This window comes from Phacochoerus africanus, chromosome 13 (assembly GCF_016906955.1).
Source record: "Phacochoerus africanus isolate WHEZ1 chromosome 13, ROS_Pafr_v1, whole genome shotgun sequence".
NCBI lineage: Eukaryota > Metazoa > Chordata > Mammalia > Artiodactyla > Suidae > Phacochoerus > Phacochoerus africanus.
The window spans coordinates 64511610-64532499 of NC_062556.1; the positions used below are offsets into that span (position 1 = coordinate 64511610).

General features: G+C 43.3%; 1 protein-coding gene across 1 annotated transcript in view; it reads right to left on the reverse strand.

The window, feature by feature from the left end:
* Positions 1-20890, reverse strand: part of LOC125113258 (ATP-binding cassette sub-family C member 4-like) — a 125009-nt gene that overhangs the window by 26642 nt on the left and 77477 nt on the right. The window contains exons 22-26 of the mRNA XM_047755822.1: positions 17677-17796; positions 16394-16504; positions 13546-13646; positions 12260-12451; positions 8034-8189 (exon numbers count right to left, since the gene is read on the reverse strand). Of these exons, the coding sequence (XP_047611778.1) occupies positions 8034-8189; positions 12260-12451; positions 13546-13646; positions 16394-16504; positions 17677-17796 (680 nt within the window). The remainder of the gene's footprint in view (positions 1-8033; positions 8190-12259; positions 12452-13545; positions 13647-16393; positions 16505-17676; positions 17797-20890) is intronic.

Below are 20890 nucleotides of genomic sequence, written 5' to 3' on the forward strand. Positions count from 1 at the left end.
TCATTTTGCTGTACACCTGATATTAACACAATAGTCACCTATACTCCAATGAAATTTATTAGAAGCAAACCAAAAATAAATTTAATCCTTTTTGCCACATTCAGTAGTAATTATTTCTGTTGTAACTAATATAACACAAGTTCATATTAGCTGTGTGACCCAAAACTGGCCGCTCTGAATCAGAGCATTTAGTGTAGTAAGTGGATAATCCCTCAACACAGCTGCAAGACTGAGAACTGCAGTCTTACTGGCCCTTATGTCTGTGCAGCTGGAAGACAAGACCCTCATTAGCTTAAAAAGAAACCCTACCCACTCACCTTCAGAGGCTTAAGGACCTGGGATCAAGGCAAAAACAATACAACTGGTAACAAAGGAAGCAGATAAAGCACCACAGTTTGCCCAAATTGTTTCAGTCCCAAACCAGAAAACTGCCCTCCACTAAAATATATCCTCAGGAGTAGCTATTGCTGCTGTTTCCTCAGAGCTACCTTCTCATTTTTAATCTGAGTACCTGACTTAAGGGGCAGCCAGTGTCCCTATTTCAAGACTGAGGGAATCACTGGAAGTCACTGTACATCTTGGCTTCCCTCTTTTTTTCTTTTTAAATCCTGTAACCTCTGAATCAACTGATCATCACCCATAATCAGAAGAAAAGAACACTCTTTGCCAACAAAGGAAAGAGATTTAAGTCCCAAAAAGTCCTCTTTCAGCCTCTCCAAGGAGCGGTTCCATGGGATTTTATAAAGATTTCAGCGTCAGATAAAAAGCACCGCCTGTATTAGGCTTGAATCCAGTTGTCTTTCTTTACCAGTAACAGTACATCCACCTCCTCTTTCTTTGAGTTTTGTTATTAATAAGGAAAAACGGGAAAGCAATCACGTAATCAGGGAGGAGTCTTAAAGAGACAGATCTGGTTCAGTTTCTTCAAACTACTGAAGAAAATGCAGGAATGGAAATACTATTCCTATTTTTAAAATACTCAACTTTTGCTTTGTCTTTTTTTTTAAAAAAAAACCTCAAATATAAAAAATGAATGTATTTAATAATGATAAAGATGACAGACGTGTTCAGTGCCAAACTTTGAGTTACAATCATAAATACTCAATTTACATGGGATACCTCTTCAATTGAAAATATTTTCTTTGTGCCAAAGGGATAAAGATCCCTAGGTGTGAAGAATCATCCAAAGAAGTTTTGAAATCCATTTTTCAGATTCTTTCAGGAAAGCAACCTCACTTCTATTCCCTTAGTATCATCACAGTTGCTGTTATTTCTGGGGAACACACTTCAGTCTGGAGCACAAAGAACACGTACACTGAGGCGGCCCATTGTGGATGGAAAGTATTTAGGAAGTGCTTCCAACTTTCACTTCTTCCTAAATCTGAATACAAATGGAGAAGCCTCCAGTAATTGTTTTTTGAAAGGTCCCCCTAGGACTCCAGGATTGGCACTCCATGTCCCCACTCCCCTGTCTCTGGTTCTGATAGGAAAAAATATCTGATAACATCATTCAATTCAACAAACATTTTTTTTAAAGTATTATTCTAAGATCTAATTCTACTGCTTATTAGTTAGTAGACCCAGGGTGAGTTCTTAATCTTCCTGAGCCTCAGTTCCCTCACTGGAAGATGGGGCTAACCTTGCAGGGCTGCTGGGAGAATACAGAACAACAATAAAGCTCCCGGCATGAGGCTCACATGGACCAGGACCAGCCCAACAGGGGGACAGGGAGGGACGGTGTTTGTCAAACTGCAGGAGCAGCCAATGGATCAGGAAATAAATATGGTGCCACATGACCATCATTTGTCTCTTACATGAACTAGAACTGATATAATAGCACATATCAGAGCACAGAGCAAGAGTAATATTATTTCGTGAAGTTTTGTTCATGTGTGCATCGCACCCTCACATAAAATCACAATATGAAGCAGTTCCACCGAGGACTACAATCAAGAGGATTTTGAAGACACTAGCAGAGTGGTCATCTGCTCAGGCTATGGAGTTGGGATCCTCCTTACATTAAATTTGAATTCTGTTTGTATTTGGAAATGGACCTCTTGTCAGTTGCATCATTTACATATATTTTCTCCCATTTCCTAAGTTGTCTTTTTGCTTTGATTATGGTTTCCTTTGCTGTGCAAAAACTTTTAAGTTTAATTAGGCCCCATTGGTTTATTTTTGTTCTTCTTTCTATTACTCTATCAGATGGATCCAAGAAATTGTTGCTGTGATTCATGTCAAAGAGTGTTCTTCCTATGTTTTCCCCTAGGAGTTTTATGCTGTCTGCTCTTACATGTAGGACTTTAATTCATTTTGAATTGATTTGTGTATATGGTGTTAGAGAATGTTCTAATTTCATTCTTTTACATGTAGCCGTTCAGACTTCTCAGCACCACTTACTAATGACACTGTCTTCTCCGCTGTATATTCTTGCATCCTTTATCTTAGACAAACTGAACATAAGTGTATGGGTTTATTTCTGGGCTTTAAATCCTGTTTCATTGATTATGTATCTGATGTTTCTGCCAGTGTTGCACTGTTTTCACTATTGTAGCTTTGTGGTATGGTCTGAAGTCAGAAAGCATGATTCCTCCAGCTCCGTACTTCTTTGTCAAGACTGTTTTGGCTATTAGAGATCTTTTCTGTATCCATACACATTTTAAAAAGTTTCGTTCTAGTTGCTTGAAAAATGCCACTGGCAATTTGACAGAGACTACACTGAATCTGTATTGATTCTTCTAATTCAAGAACATGGCACATATTTCCATCTGTTTGTACCATCTTCAATTTCTTTCATCAGCATCCTGTAGTTTCTAGGGTATAGGTCTCTTGCCTCCTTGGTAGGTTTATTCCTAGAAATTTAATTATTTTTTTTGATGCAATGATAAATGGAATTTTTCCCTTAATTTCACTTCCTGCTATTTTGTTATCAGTATACAGAAATGCAACATAAAAAAAAAAAATAGGAGTTCCTGTCATGGCTCAGTGGTTAACAAATCCGACCAGGAACCATGATGTTGCAGGTTCAGTCCCTGGCCTTGCTCAGTGGTTAAGGATCTGGCGTTGCCATGAGCTGTGGCATGGGTCACAGATGTGGCTTGGATCCCGTGCTGCTGTGGCTGCGGCGTAGGCTGGTGGCTACAGCTCTGATTAGACCCCTAGCCCGGGAACCTCCATATGCCGAGGGTGTGGCCCTAGAAAAGATGACAAAAAAAAAAAGAAATGCAACAGATTTCTGTATATAAAACAGCTCAATATCAAAACAAAAAACAAAAAAACAGGGAGTTCCTGTTGTGGCTCAGCAGTAATGAACCCAGCTAGAATCCATGAAAATGCGGGTTTGATCCCTGGCCTTGCTCAGTGGTTTAAAGATCTGGCACTGGAGTTCCCGTCATGGCTCAGTGGTTAACGAATCCGACTAGGAACCATGACGTTGCGGGTTCAATCCCTGCCCTTGCTCAGTGGGTCAAGGTTCTGGCATTGCCATGAGCTGTGGTGTAGGTCGCAGACACGGCTCGGATCCTGCATTGCTGTGGCTCTGGTGTAGGCTGGCAGCTACAGCTCTGATTCGACCCCTAGCCCAGGAACCTCCATATGCCGCAGCAGCGGCCCAAGAAATGGCAAAAAGACAAAAAAAAAAAAAAAAAAAAATCTGGCACTGCTATGAGCCGTGGTGTAGGTCAAAGTCAAAGCTTGGATCTGGCATTGCTGTGGCTGTGCTGCAGCTGCAGCTCCAATTCAACCCCTAACCTGGGAACTTCCATATACTACAGGTGTGGCCCTAAAAGGCAAAACAAAACAACAGCAAAAAACACAAATAACCCAATCAAAAAATGGGCAGGATACCTAAATAGACATTTCTCTAAAGAAGACATACAGGGGGGAGGTCCCATCGTGGTGCAGTGGTTAACGAATCTGACTAGGAACCATGAGGTTGCGGGTTCAATCCCTGGCCTTGCTCAGTGGGTTAACGATCTGGTGTTGCTGTGAGCTGTGGTGTGGGTTGGATCCCGTGTTGCTGTGGCTCTGGTGTAGACCGGTAGCTGCAGCTCGGATTTGACCTCTAGCTTGGGAACCCCCATATGCCGAGGGAGCGGCCCAAGAAATGGCAAAAAGACAAAAAAAAAAAAGACATAAGATGGCAAACAGGCAAAACAGGCACATGAAAAGATATTTAACAGCACCAATTATTAGAGAAATGCAAATCAAAACTACAATGAAATATCACTGCACACCAGTCATAATGGCCATTACTTAAAAGTCTACAAAAAATAAATGCTGGAGAGGCTTTTGGAGAAAAGGGGACCCTCCTATACTCTTGGAGAGAATGCTAACTGGTACAACCACCATGGAAAATAGTATGGAAGTTTCTCAGAAAAAAAAAACAACAACATATATTCTAGCAATCCCACTACTGGGTATATGTATATAGAAAAAATGAAAATGCTAATTCAAAAAGATACATGTGCCCCAAAGTTTATAGCAGCACCGCTTATAACAGACATGGAAGCTACCTGAATGTCAATTGACAGAAGAATGGATAATGATGATGTGGCGTGCGCGCACGTGCACACACACACACACACACACACACACGAATATTACTCAGCCATAAAAAAGAATGAAATAACGCCATCTGCAGCAACATGGATGAATCTAGAGTGTATCATACAATGAAGTAAGTCAGACAGAGAAAGATAATCATGTGGTATTATTTATATGTGGAGGCTAAAATAATGATAAGAATGAACTTTTACAAAACAGAAATAGACTCAAAGACATAGAAAAGAACTAACAGTTACAAAAGGAGGAAGTGGGTGAGGGATAAATTGGGAATTTGGGATTAACATATTCATACTACTATATGTAGAATAGATAAACAAGGACCTACTGTATAGCACAGGGAACTATATTTAAAATCTTGCATAACCGGAGTTCCCATTATGGTGCAGCAGAAACGAATCCGACTAGGAACCATGAGGTTGCGGGTTGGATCCCTGGCATCGCTCAGTGGGTTAAGGATCTGGTGTTGCCTGGAGCTGTGGTGTAAGTTGAAGACGAGGCTCGGATCTGGTGTTGCTGTAGCTGTGGCGTAGGCCGGCAGCTACAGCTCCAATTCGACCCCTAGCCTGGGAACCTCCATATGCCGCAAGTGTGGCCCTAAAAAGACCAAAAAAAAACCACCCTTAAATAAATAAAAAAATAAAATCTTGCATAACCTATAATGGGAAAGAAACTGGAAAACTATATGTAGAAATACATGTATAATTGAATCACCTTACTGAACACCTGGAACATATAAATCAACTACACTTCAAATTAAAAAAACATGGGACACACAAAATTTGATCCTGGCTCTGCCCCTTACTTGGTAGTGGGGTAAACTCACAGTGCCTCATCTTTTTAATCTATCAGATTATAACAGAATCGTGAGGATTAAGTGACAGACGGTAGGAAAACAGGCTAAAACATGTTGAGGATTCCACAAATGTTAGGAATTATGATTAATACTTGTGCAACTTGTGGGCCTCAGCAAGCACTAGAGCAATAGAAATGAGAGACAAAGGTCCTCTACAGCCTCATAGGAAGAAAATCGTGGAGCATGTGGGGAGGGCTGAGAACAATGCCAGAGGTCTCCATGGGAGGCTGGGAAGTCTGAGTGAGCACAGGGCGGTGGTCAGGAAAGAGCCTGGAGAGAGAGAAGCCAGACATCAAGAGAACACACAGAAAGGATTGCTCCCTCTTGTTACTGGCGGAAAAGATTAGATACATTTCTCTGTTATGCTTTTCCCCAAAAATCCTACTGTGTGTGTGTGTGTGTGTGTGTGTGTGTGCGTGTGTGTGTGTGTGTGTGTGTGTTTTACTCTTTAAATTTGTATAAACAACTTGGTTTATGTTATAAGCAATAAATATAAAGAAAACCACCAAGGGCTACAAAAACATAAACAGAAATTAAAGAGCAAAGTCATTCCAGAATCTGCTACTCTCATTTCTTAACCAGAAATAATACCTAAAAGGTCAGTGACTCGATCCTTAAGAATAATAATAGTTGCTGCTGACTGAGCGTTCCCAAGAACAAAGGCTTTCTCACCCAGCGGCATCCTCACAACAAATCCATGAGGCAGCAGCTCCCAGACCTGGTGTAAGGATGAGGACTATGAAGATTGGAAGCTGAGTGACTTCAAGGTCCCACAGTCCAGGGGCAGAGCTGCAATGGCTGCACAGTGGCTGCACCATTTTACATTCCTACAAGCAATGCACCCGAGGCATATGGAGGTTCCCAGGCTAGGGGTCAAATCTGAGCTGCGGCTGCCGGCCTACACCACTGCTCACAGCAATGCTGGATCCCTGACCCAGTGGGCAAGGCCAGGGATCAAACCCTCACTCTCATGGATTCGTTTCCACTGAGCCACAACGGGAACTCTTAGGATTTCAATTTCTGGACATGCTCACCAGCACATTGTATTGTATTGTATTGATAGTGGACATTGTAAGGGGTGTGAGGTGGCATCTCACTGTGGTCTGAAAGAAATATCTTGATTTCGGAGTTCCCGTCATGGCACAGTGGTTAACGAATCTGACTAGGAACCATGATGTTGCAAGTTCGGTACCTGGCCTTGCTCAGTGGGTTAAGGATCCGGCGTTGCCATGAGCTGTGGTGTAGGTCGCAGACGCGGCTCAGATGTCATATTGCTGTGGCTCCGGCGTAGGCCAGTGGCTACAGCTCTGATTAGACCCCCTAGCCTGGGAACCTCCGTATGCTGCAGGAGCAGCCCTAGAAAAGGCAAAAAGAAAAAAAAAAAAGAAAGATCTTGATTTCCAAAGTACTTCTACTACTTCCAGGTATTTAAGAGGTTGGGGCAGGTGGCAGTAGCTGTGCTGTCACAGGACACACGTCCAAGTTCTCCTTCCTTTGGTGCCACGTTCTACATGCTTCCTACTAAACAGGCATTTCAGAGCTCACTGTACCTGCACTCCAGGAAGCACATCTGTCTGAGCCTTTTGTCTTGACTCTTCCCTGTGTTTCTCATCTCAAGAGGTTAGAAGAACAACAATATCTATATCTATATCTATATCTATAGATATATATATCCCTCAAAGTAAAATAAAGAAAGAAAAACAGCAAGTCTGTTAAAGCAGAGGGCAGGATGGAAGATGTGGGCATAGAGCCCATGTTGCCCTTGACTATATTATGAGAGACTAGTAATTGCTCAATTCTTTGAATTATTTGGGTGGATGAACCAAATGGAATGACAGGAACGTCTGCTGTGCATATAATCCAATCTCCAAACACTCCCCGAACAACACACATTTTAAAGAAGCAGAAGAAAAGAGAAGAGAGTCAGAGCCCAGGAAGAGAGGGTCACGTCAAGGCTCCACTGTCACAGCAACCAGGCATGGGGTCTGCAGGAAGCTCTCCACACCCACTGACCTGTTTAGTCCTCACAACAGCTCCAGGGGGTGGTACTGCGAGCTGCCCTGTGAGGGGGAGAAGCCTGAGGAGCACAGAGATGGGATCCGAGTCCCGTGCTCCTCCTCACTCTTCTCTATGGCCTCCCTGGTTCTACTCGCTGATGAATGGCTGAATTTTCAATGTCTCCCCAAAGCACCCACACACTGTAATTCTCAAAGCCCCACAGGTGCACAGAAAGCCCTCCTGGGAGATGATCACTTTTGAAAGGGTGGCTTTATTCCCTATAGCAAAGGTCCTTTATTAAGACACTTAGAACTCGTGTTTCCCATTAGGAACCTCTCCGATGCTAAACAAACCATTTATATGTTTTTCTCAGAATGATACCGTTATTAGCAGAAGTGTCCAGAAATCCATCTGGGTAAGTTATTAAATCACATACAAATGAATGAACAAACAAAACCTGATATCTCACGAAAATATCTGCTGCTAAAAATGTGCTCTGTTGGGAGGAAAAAGATGAACCCTTTCATGCAATTTGAAAAGACAACAATCAAATTAAAAGCAATTAAACTTAGGTGTCTTATGAAAAGACCACGAGAGAATGCTCTGAGGTGCACACCTGAGGTACGACTGTCATTTTCTTCCTTAAATCGTGAAGTCCAATGGTGGCTGTCCCGATCCCATCAATCCCAATTATACCATTGGGTTCTGACAATCTGAAAAGGGCCGAGACGAGGGAACTTTTCCCAGCTCCTGTTCTTCCCACAATGCCAACCTGTAAAGAGATCCAGGAGGGATTAACAATTAAAAATAGGCAGCAAAACTTTGGTTATTGAAGATAAACTTTAAAAATTCTATGTAGAGATCTGTCTATAGGTTTCTCAGCCATGGCACTGCTGACATTATGAGCCAGATAATTCCTTCGGGGGGTGTGCACTGGGGGCCAGTCCTGTGTACTGTAGGACGTTCAGCAGGGTCCCTGTCTCTACCCATTAGACACCAGAAGCACCCCCCCCCCAATTGTGGCAACCAAAAATGTCAGATATTGACAAACGTCCCCTGGTGGAGAATCCCTGGTCCCCAAAAGAGTTAAAAATAAAAAAAATCAATCTACTGGCAGTGAAAAGCCAGCAGTCTCCTAAGTGGTTCATAAGAAGTCACCTTTTATTTATTTACTTATTTTTGATTCATATCTTTTTTACATATTTAAATCCAGTCTTGACATTTTTGTAGATTTTGCAATAATCCACACCTTTTAAGATACAGATAATCATTCCTTTAGACACAATTCATTGAATTAGCTTTCGTCCTACTGCCTGGGTACTTTGACCTTGAGAATTATGTGGGCAATTTTACAGAGATCAACAAGTCAAGTCTGAAGTGTCGTACATAAACAATACTCACCTTCTCAGGCATCTACTATTTAAGAGGGATTATTCTTTGGTAGAGAAACTAAATCACTTCCTGATTTAAATATCTTTATGATATTCTATCTTGAAAGGAAAAATCTTGAAATTATAAAGCAAAGGTTTCAGTGTCTTAAAAGTCAGTAGCCAGTAGCCACAATACACATAATAAGGTCAAGAACAACTACAGAAAGAACATCTCCTATTTATAGGAGACCTTTCATCGGAGTAGTTCAAAAGGCATTTTATAAACCAATTAATACTTAACAATTGTATCTTGGAAAGATACATGTCAAATATCATCAGTCTAGTTATTAAAACCAAAGTAGAAAGAAATTAAGTGCACTAACAATAAGATGAAAGAATCGATATAATGCAGGTAAAATGCTGATGAGGAATAAAACTATACTGTAAATACTGGCTTTTAGCTGTGTGCATCCAAACGTGTGTAGAGAAACTGGCCTGTCTTATCAATGAGCTTGCCCAACTGCATAATTCCCTGGTGGAATATTTCCAACGGACAAATTCATCTGTATTTAGGAATCTAGAATCCATGGAAGGTCTGAGACATACTTTCATTTGTAAATGAGTTCAGTAAATTTAAAACACTCATGGCTTTAAATAGAGAAGAACTGGAGTTCCCATCGTGACTCAGTGGTTAATGAATCCGACTAGGAACCACGAGGTTGCAGGTCAGATCCCTGGCCTTGCTCGGTGGGTTGAGGATCCGGCGTTGCTGTGAGCTGTGGTATAGGTTGCAGATGCGGCTCAGATCCTGTGTTGCTGTGGCTCTGGTGTAGGCCAGCAGCTGCAGCTCCGATTAGACCCTTAGCCTGGGATCCTCCAGGTGCCGTGGGAGTGACCCTAGAAAAGGAAAAAAAAAAAAGATAAACAGAGAAAAACAAAATCTTTCTGAGCACTGTAATCAGAATACAGGAACTTTTTTTGGCTGTACCCACGGCATGCAGAAGTTCCCAGGTCAGGGATCCAACTCAAGCCACAGCAGTGATAACGCTGATCCTCAACCACTAGGCTAGGCCATTGGGGAACTCCAAATGGGAATTCTTCATATTGTCTCATTTGAATAACTCCAAAGTCTCAAATCTTAGTCTGTTAAATCAATCATGGCATTTCAAAACAAAATTATCTTTATAGAGATTACATGTAAGAAAAGTGGGTTTAGCTAACATTGTTGTATTTGTAGCCACATTTACCTCATGTTAAATTCTATATAATACAGATGCGCTACTCTCTACATAGGCAGGTCCCAGTGTAAATACGTGATTCACGTATTCTAAGTGCAGGCAGACCTTGAAGATCTGTGGATTTGGTCTCAGACACTGCAATCAAGTGAGCATCACAAAATAAAGCAAGTCACACAGACCGAAAACTTACGGTTTCCAAGTGAGACAGGTTGGGGGTGGGGGTGGGGATTGGGATGGAAATGCTATAAAATTTGGTTGTGATGATTGTTGTACACCATAAATGTAACAAAATTCATTGAGTGATTAAAAAAAGAAAAACAAAATAGAGTCACATGCATTTTTGTTCCTCTGTGCATGTTAAAGATATGTTTACACTATACCGCACTCTACAAAGTGTACAACAGCATTGTGCCTGAAAAACTATGTACATACCTTAATTTTCAAGTACTTTATTGTTTAAAAAAATGCTATCAACTGAGCCTTCAATGGGTTGTAGTAACATTAAAGAACAAAGATCACAGATCACCATAAAAAATATAATAATGAAAAGGTTGGAAATATTCTAAGAATTACCCAAATGGACACAGAGCCACGAAAGTGAGCAAATGCTATAGGAAAAATAACATTGATAGGCTTGCTTGACACGGGGCTGCCACAAATGTTCAAGTTGTAAAAGATGCACTGTCTGTGAAGCACAATAAACCAGGCACGCCGGTGTCTCTAGGTGTCCTCATAGACACATCGACACGCATCGGGACACGGGTGAGAACGTGGCTGTGAAAAAGTATGGAGGTTCCCACACCATCAGCTCTACTGAAACTGATCCATCCGTGCAAACTGGGACATTCGTAGACCTTGGGTCAATGGCCGAGATAGGACAGGGACGCTGCCTGTGGACTGCTCACGACCACAGGCCTGGGAGCTCCAAACTCCAGGGAGGAGTCTGTGCCTGTCACTCCGCCCCAGGAAGTCTCTTCTATGAAACTGTCCCCACCAACCTCTCCGTCCTTCATCTCAGGAGTCAGCTCCCTGGGGACCACTGGGTAGGGGTGAGGAAGGACCGTGACAGTGGGTGCTCTGCACCTGCTACTTCTGTTCCCTGAACGCTCTGCAGGGGCCTAGTTCTTCACTCACAGGATCAGGACACTGTGCCTGTGCTCATGCTGGTCCCACCTCCCAGAATGCCTGTCCCATGCATTTCCACCTGCTGAAATCCTAGCCACATGTCACTAAGTCTGTCTCACACGCCTCAGTCCTCAGAAATGCTCTACCTGACCCATCATGTAGGAGTCTCTCAACCGAAACAGATGTTACATCATCTTTGCCTAAACGTCTATAAACATCACAACCACCTTCTATCTTACGCAGCTGATAGAGCCATTTTCTTACATCTTCAACTGGACTGTATATGTTGACAGCAGGATCTATACTAGGTTTGCCTTTGTACTATTTGTATGAACTGTGAAGTCCTGCACAGAAGAGGCATTCAGTAGGGAGCTGAGATTTTTAACGCAGGCTAGAGAAATTTAAGGAAAAATCTATAAACATAATATTTAGGTATATGACAAGCTGGATAGAGAGACAGACACATTGGATGGATCCTAGAGCCATATATACGATTTCAAATGGCCAACCCCTCATGTTCATGGACAGACAACAATTTACCCAGGGAACGTGGTTATGGTCATTTTACCCTTGATGAAAATGACAGCTATCTTGTCCAGCATTTACTCTGTGCCAGTCTCCATGGTGGGTGTTTGATTTATTTATTATTTATTTATCTTTAATGCTGCACCCGAGGCATATGGAAGTTCCCAGGCTGGGGTTCGAATTAGAACTACTGCTGGTGCCTACCCCACAGCCAAGGCAACACTGGATCCAGAATGCGTCTGCGACCTACACCACAGCTCATGGCAACACCAAATCCCCAAGCTGAGCATGACAGGGACACCGCCAGCAGGCAGGGATGCTGGCAGGACCAGGTCACACACCCTCTGCCGTCTCCCATGTGTGTCTTCCCTGCTCCCTTCCATGTGCTTTCATTGACTCTGAGCAAGTCTCTGGGCCCTGACTCCAGCTGGTGGCCCTGGTTCCTCACCCCCCACTGAGTCATGATTCTAGGCTCTTCTCTGGTGGACACACACTGCCCCACAGCCTCAGCTGGAGTGGACAACAGCACATGCGGTGCTCAACATTTAGCTGGACTATGAACAAGGCAAATGGCTTAAACAAACCTTTTTTCTTGAGTCAATCAATGGTATCAGGTCCTTCAAGACCAGAGGCCCATCTGAGCTGTACCTGAAGCTCACATTACTAAAGTCAATATCTCCTCGTTGGGGCCAGGACGGTGGCGGACGATGCTTGTATTCCCAGGGTGCTTCTTTCTCAAGGTCTATATATTCAGTCACTCTTTCTACTGAAATCATCTGAAAGACACATGACATCACGTGGGTTAGGAAAGGAGAGTCTTCTTTATGGAGGTTCAGAGATTATAAATGAGATCTTTTGCTTTTTTTATCTTCCTATCTGCTTTTCTCTGGTTAAGTTTATCCCAGGTCTTATCATCCCCAAAGGACAGAAGGAGGCGTCTGATGAGGCCTTTGATGATTTGCAAACTTGTTCATCGTCCTGTAACACTGTCACTTACGGCCACTTCCTTCAACATTGTATTAAAACCAAAAGAACTAGAGAACTGAATGCTAAGACTTTACTGATCCACTTTTCATACCTGAATAAAAAAACAAGAGAGTTGTGTCAAAGGAAGGGATAGTGATGGACCCTGATCAGTAATGTGTGGTACAGAAGGGCATCTGTCATGACGAGCAGAACTGGACGGTCAGCAAGCTCGTTTTAATAACTAGTCACTTCCTCTACAAAAGTGAAGAATGAAATGAAAACTCTTCGCTTATATTGTTTTTCTCCTTTTAGAAGAAGTTGCAAATACTCAAAAAAGGGGATAATTTACAAATTGACTAAGGCCTCCTAAACGACCATTCACTCAACACCTCTGACACCACATTCTGAGACGGGGCTTATCCTGCCAGAAAGAAGGGACACCTGCAGATTCAGGTGTTCAACACATACAAGAATAAATGCTAAAATCGGGGCGGGGGGGTTTGCTACCTATTAATTAAACAACTAACCTCAAAACCTTACATTCTTCTTTTACCAAAAATGAGGAATTGATAATTAAGAAATAAAAATAAATAAGCAAGCCTCTAAGAAACTAACTTTAGTTCTTTCCAGGATTTCAGAACCACCCTGCCACAGAGACATTTATTACACATGAAGACAGCTGTGATGAACATAAAACCTGCAGACGTGGCACCCATAAGAGTGAGAAAAAGATATGTATATTTTATTTTACATTAACTTTAAACAGATGGGGGAAGGATCTAAAAAATTCCATTACCTACAATGTAAAAACATCAGTTTTAATATTTCACATAAGAACTGATGTTATACCATTTAATTGCAAGGAGACTAGAACAGGCTAAGAAGGTTAAGATAAACACTTTACCATGTTCTCGGCTTCGGCACTTTGCCTGACGCACCGCGGGACCATCACCATGAAAGTGAGGGCGAGAGACAGCACCAGGCCCACCTGCCCGACATTCAAAGCTAAAAGAGGATGAAGAGGAGGAATGAGGTCAAGCGCCATTCCTTTTTAAATTTATTTTATTGATTTACAATGTTGTGTTAATTTTTGCTGTACGGTAATTCAGTTATATATAGTCTTTTTTACATTCTTTGCCATCATGGTTTACCACAGGATACGGAATACAGTTCCCCGTGCTGTACAGTAGGGCCTTGTTCTTTCTCCACTCTGTATGTATTAGTTTGCATCTGCTAACCCCAAACTCCCAGTCCATCCATTCCCTTCCCCTCCCACCCCTCCTCCTTGGCAACAATAATTCTGTTATCTATGTCTGCGAATTAGTTTGTTTCATAAATAAGTTCATCTCTGTTATATTTTAGATTCCACATCTTAGTGATATGATCTGATACTTGTCTTTGTGTGACTTACTTCACTTAGTATGACAATCTCTAAGCCTATCCATGTAGCTGGAAACAGCATCATTTCATTTTTTAAGGTATTCCAATGTATATGTATCACACTTTTTTAAAAATTTTCTTGTTAATTAAAATTAACAATAGGGCTGCATCTGAGGCATATGGAAGATCCCAGGATAGGGGTCAAATCAGAGCTGCAGCTGCCAGCCTACGCCCCAGCAACTTGGGTCCGAGCTGCACCTGTGACTTACACCACAGCTTGTGGCAAAGCCAGATCCTTAACCCCATGATCAAGGCCAGGGATGAAACCTGCATCCTTATGGATACTGGTCAGGTTCTTAATCTGCTAAGCCACAATAGGCACTCCTGAAACACATCTTCTTTGTCCATTTATCTAGTGATGGACATTTAGATTGTGTCCATGTCTTAGTTACTGTGAATCGTGCTGAACTGAACATAGATGTGCATGTATTTTTCAAATAATGGTTTTCTCTGGGTATATGCCCCAAAGTGGCAGCAGTGGGATTCCTAGATCATATGGTAACTCTATAATAGTTGGTTTTGTTTTGTTTTGTTTTGTTTGAGAGTCTCCATACTGTTTTCCATAATGACTGCACCAACTTACGTTCCCAACAATGCAGGAGGGTTCCCTTTTCTCCACATCCTCTCCAGCATTTATTACTGGTAGACTTTTTAATGATGGCCATTCTTAATGGTGTGGGGAGGAACTTCATTGTAGTTTTGGTGGGAATTTATCTAATAATTAGCAATGCTGAGAGTCTTTTCCATCTGCATGTCTTCTTTGGAGAAATATCTATTTATGTCTTCTGTCCATTTTTAAGTTGGGTTGTTTAGCTTCTGTTATTGAGGTTTTTGAGCTATCTGTATATTTGAAAATTAAAGCCTTGTCAGTGCCATCATTTGCAAATATTTTCTCCCACTCCAGAGGTTATCTTTTCATTTTGTTTATGTTTTCCTTTGTTGTACAAAAGTTTGTAAGTTTGATTAGGTCCCATTTGTTTATTTTTGCTTCTATTTCCATTGCACTGGGAGACTGACTTAAGAAAATATTGGTACGGGAGCTCCTGCTGTGGGTCAGTGGTAACAAACCCAACTAATATTCATGAGGATGCAGGTTCAATCCCTGGCCTCGCTCATGGGATTAAGGATCTGGCATTCCTGTGAGCTGTGGCATAGGTCACAGATTCGGCTCCGATCCCAAGTTGCTGTGGCTGTGATGTATGCTCGCAGGTGCAGCTCCGATTTGACCCCTAGCCTGGGAACTTCCATTTGCCACAGTTGTGGCCCTCTAAAGCAAAAAAAAAAAAGAAGAAGAAGAAGAAAATATTGGTATGATTTATGGCACAGAATGTTTTGTTTATGTTCTCTTCTAGGAGTTTTATGGTGTCCTATAATATAGTTAAGTCTTTAAGCCATTTGAAGTTTATTTTTGTGTATGGTTTGAGGGTGTGTTCTAACTTCATTGATTTACGTACAGCTTCCAACTTTCCCAGAACCACCTGCTGAAGAGACAAGTCAGTCCCATTCTTCATCCCAAGCCTGGCTCCTTCTGTCACTTTACCAAGAAGACTCCTTTATAATATTTAAGTCGCTTGCATATAATGACAGAATTATTTATACTTTACTAGCTGTTGATTGAGACCATGATACAATGCCAAAAAAAAAAATCCCACTAGGAACTCAGAAAGACTATTAAATTAGTTTACTTCTTTTTTCTTTTTATGGCCACACCTGTGGCACATGGACATTCCCTGGGCCAGGGACTGAATCAGAGCTGCAACTGACCCACTGTGCCAGGGCAGGAACTCCTGATCCATCATTACAGACTGTGATTCTGTGTTGTTACCATGGAGTAGTGAGGGACGGTGACTCCATACAACCCACGCCAACACCTGCGCATCTGGTGCCCACAGAGCAGGGAGGAGACTGCTCTTTCCTACAGAGAATCTTGTCTCCACACTGCACCAGGCACCTTCAACCACCAGATCCAAGTCGCCCCACAGCTAAACCCCAAAGCCCTAAGCTGGACACAAGGCTTAACGGTGAACCTGGTTCTCTCCTCCCAACCATGGACACGACCTAGAATGTTCAGAAGGTCAGCTTGCTACAGCTGCATTCAAAGAGAGATAAAAGAATAAAAAGTCTTATCAAGAATCAAATGACTCCTTCCATGGGCCACACTCAGACTCACAAGCTGCAAACACTTTAATACACTTCAACAGAACCAAAGAGTATATGATATTAGACAAGGTAGCAAAAGTTTAATTTAATAAATGTAAACGATGCTATAAAGTGTAATCATACCACAAATAGTTACCCACATCTGTACTTACTTTCTGCCAGAAACAGGGACCCAAAGGCAACAACAATGACAAAGATGGCACAGATAGCATCCAGGCACAGGGCGAACCATCGGGACGTGGTCAGAAACAAGAACCAGGCCTCTGGATTCGTGAACCATCATAAGGATAACGAACAAGCAGAGAAAACATGTTAGCAGCTTCTCATGAGAAAGAATATTTTGCTCAGTTGAGCTACAGGAGTTCACACAAAGTAATACACTCAAAGAACCTGAAGAATCCAGAAATCTAGGCTCTGACACCAGACAATGTGTGGGACACAGAGGAATCAGTACAGGGGCTTGTGGGAAGGGTGTGCTGAAAACCTCAACCCCCAGGTTATAACAGAAATACGGTCACAAGGACAAAGATGGAAAATGGTTTCACTGGTGTGTTTCTTGCAGGGCTGGGGCCTCAACAGGAGATTCATTCTCTCACAAGTCGATGGTTCCCGGTTCTCTGAGAGCAGAGAGCACAGCTCACAGTTTCCAGCACCTTCTGTGCTCACAGCAGGGCCCTGTACATGTTTATTATTAGCCAGTATCTAAATGACCATCAGCTACAAGGATCTGAATGTGGCTTTGAAAATGTTGTTTTACAGAATATAATGAAGATTATAAAGTTGGGCAAGGATTTTACAGACTTAGAGGAAATTCTGAAATTTCTACCCTAGAAAAAACATCACTGATACAAAGAATAATATACATCAAGGCAAACCAGGAAATTATTTTCCACAATCACTTCTGCCCGCCCCCCCCCCCATATGCTCTGAAAGGAGAGCTGGCAAAGTACGGCCTATGGTCTAAGAACAGCCCATCATCTGGTTTGTGAATCAACTTTTATTGGAACACAGCCAGGACCATTAGCTGATAGATAATCTCTGCCTGCTTTGGTGCCACAATAGCAAAGGTGCATAGATGCAACAGAGACAGGAGAGTACACACACCCTGAAATATTTTTCATGCAGATCTTCCCCCAGTCCCTGCGCCAAAAAATTAGTTTGTAGACCCCTGTCCTAAAGGGACAGAAAGCCGCAGGGCACCGTGATGGAAGGACAATGCAAGGCAGTCAGGGAGAAAAGCAGAGCTGTGAGGGGCAGAGGGGAGCACAGAGGGGAAGCCGAGAGGGAAGGTGGGGGAGGGGGAGGATGTGCAGAGGGGGACAAGGGCGGGGTGGCACAGAGAGAGGTGCTGGCCAGCAGGGCCACCTGAGGGGGAGGTCAGGCCTCAGAAGGCAACACATCTCTTCCTCTGAATCATTTCCAGAAACTCACAGACCTGAGTGCAAATCCTGGTGAGTGTCAAACAGCTCCTGAAACCTCTGTTGGGCTTTGAACGCCCGGATGGTCCAGTGTCCCTGGAGAGAAGATGCTAGGTGGGAAAAGACCGGGCTCTGAGCTGGGGAAGCAGAGACAGAGAAACGACAGAGCGGGTCAGGGAGGCTGGATGTCAGGAAACCCACTGCCTCCCCTGCTCTGAGGTCACACATCCCGTCAGAGGGCACATCTGGGGCTTCCTGGGGGGCTGTCTGGGGGAGGAGGGATGACACCCCTTCTGGAGAGGACCCTCCGTGTGAACCTCAAACTCCTGCTCACATCGGCTTCACTTTAACACCCTGGAAATGAAAGCTTCTCTTTGAACCCCTCTTTGACCAAATCCAAATCACAGCTACATTTAGATCATGAAATTCTTTTTTTCTCTTTTTTTGTCTTTTCTAGGGCCTCACCCATGGCACATGGAGGTTCCCAGGCTAGGGGTCGAATTGGAGCTGCAGCCGCCGGCCTATGCCAAAGCCACAGCAACGCGGGATCCAAGCCGCATCTGTGATCTACACTATAGCTCATGGCAACACAGGATCCTTAACCCACTGAGCTAGGCCAGGGATTGAACCCACAACCTCATGGTTCCTAGTTGGATTCATTAATCACTGAGCCACAACAGGAACTCCAAGATCACGAAATTCTTTCTTCACTAACTCATCCATCAAGGTCCCCCTCAAACACACCTCCCTCCAAATTCTTCCCTGACACATCCCCAGGTGGAAACTGTTCAGTAATTGTTTTTAATTTACTGATGTGTAGTTGGTTTACAATGTCATGTTACATTCAGGAACATTGCATAGTAACTGAGGTGTTTCTGATTATATTCCATTAGAAGTTCTCACAAACTACTGAATAAAACTCCCTGTGCTATAAGCAAATCCTTGTTGCTCCCCTATTTGATGTACAGTAGTGTGGATCTGTTAACCCCATTTTCCTGATATGTCACCCCCTCTTCTGAAACGCTCCCTTTTGATATCCATGAGTTTGATTTCTATGTATCTGAGTTTCTGTTTTGAATAGAGACTCATTTGTATTTTTTTTTGATTCCACATATAAATGATCTTATATAGTATTTGTTTTTCTTTGACTTACTGTACAAAGAATGACATTCTCTGGGTACATCCATGTTGCTGCATATGGCAATATCTGATTCATCTTATTGCTGTGTAATTATTATTCACTAATTTTTCAGTGAGTAGTATTTTAAGATTTAATTCTCCATGAGAGTCCTTGCCACACGGAATTTTTAAAAAATTTTTATTATGGGAGTTCCCGTCGTGGCATAGCAGAGATGTTATAAAATGATGGAGGGGATAGCAATGAATGAGGGAAAACTCCAGATTATTTTCAGGACCTTATTCCTTAGCCTGGCATCCAAATGCCCATCTGGGGGCAGTTCACTCAGTACCGATGTGCACGTGAGCATTGCAGGTGTGGCGGGGCGGGGGGGGGGGGGGGGGGGCGCTGGATACAAACGGGCCAAGACACAGAACCTCCTCTGTGCTTAGTGTGCCTGTTCTTCAAGCAAGGAAGGAGCAGCTTCCTCCTGTGAGACACTGGGCTTAAGAGAGGGTGGGAAGCCCCGGGCTGGGGGAGCACAGCCTGGGCTGTAAGCTACTGACCAGCCTCTCAGTCTGGGGGCTCTTTCCACTGGGACATCTGACCAGGAACCTTCACTGATAGGGACCCTCACCTGTGATGGAGTGTTCATGAAAAAAATCCTTCTCTGAACCGGGACATGATCTAACATTTCCTCCTGTATCAAAGTCTGACAAAGAGCCGTAAGAGACTCGCTGGAGCTTCTGACCGTCCAGCTGCAGGTTTGGGGTCTTATTCCAGCATCCACACTGCTCTCTCCCTTCATTCTATCGAGGGACTTCAATTTTACTTCAGCTTCCTTTAACTTTGCACTTTTTAATACAGCAGCATGAACACAGATTGAGCTCACGCTCCAAGTAAGAAAGGCTGGGAGCTCTGATCAGGCCTTTCCTGCACCCACAGCAGGTGTCCCAACCCGCCCCCAGAACTCAGTCCATGTGGAAGCAGGGGCCTCACAGTGACAATGCAGGAGAATTCTGGGGCCCATTATCCTGTCAGGAGGGGCCAGGAGTCCAGCCCCAGAGAGCGCAGAGAACTCACTAGAACCCCGCTCTCATCCCAGAGCAGACGTTGTGACGTCAACACTATTCATCGCAGACAAGGCTTCTGAGAAGGAAGCAGACATGCTGGTCACCCAAGAAGAGTCGTGGGGTGAACTCTTCAGCTTGGCCACCCTCACCTGCTTCCCTCCTCAAGAGATCAAAGCTGCAGGTGCTTCTTTCCATCAGGGATGGAGGGTGGGGTCCACTTTAGAAATTAGGTGTCGATTCAGCCTTGAAGACTCACTAGGGAAGCCAAACACCCCATCATCTGCCTCACCTCATGCCCAAGAGTCACAGCATCCCAGGGAATCGAGACCCCATGAAAAGGTATCCTGCTTCTCGGCATCCCCACTTAGGGTTGAGCAAGGTATCAGAATGCGTGAACTGCAGAGTCTTCAAAAAAATTAACTAGTACAGAGGCAGAAGGGATGTCAAGGCTCTGGTATTATCTTGCCCAGTGTAACATCCTTTTCCCATAAAGACTGAGGTCGCCTTCCTGAAACAGCCTATGTCATAGCCATGGCGTCAGTCCGCAGTCCTAGACATCTATAACCCTACAGTGCACATGAATGAGGGCTGCATTTCCACTACCCTGAGGACTTTTGGAGACAAACCCCACAAGGTCTGCAGATTCTCCCTGGTGGGGAGAGGGCAAGGAACTGCATGCAAGGCCCCAAGGCTGACAGCCCTGCTGACAGTTATCATTCACTCTATGTGACACCTGCTGGTTGTTAGTATGTCCTTAATTCCCTCATGTTCAAGGTCTGAGTACCTTCGGTAATAGACGGCAAGCAATTTATAAGCACTGACTCACTCTTTATGACAAACTAGAGGGCAGGTATCATTATTTCCTTGACAGAGAGAAAATCAGGCTGAGGGATTAAGAGCACTCACGGCCCAAGTGTAAGTCAATTAACCCATCTATGTGGTAGAGCTGAATGTCAGAGCCAACTCTCTCTACTTCCCAAGGCCATGATTTTAATCAAAGCCACTCTGTCTCAGAGGGAGAATAATCAGGGTTAAGGATGC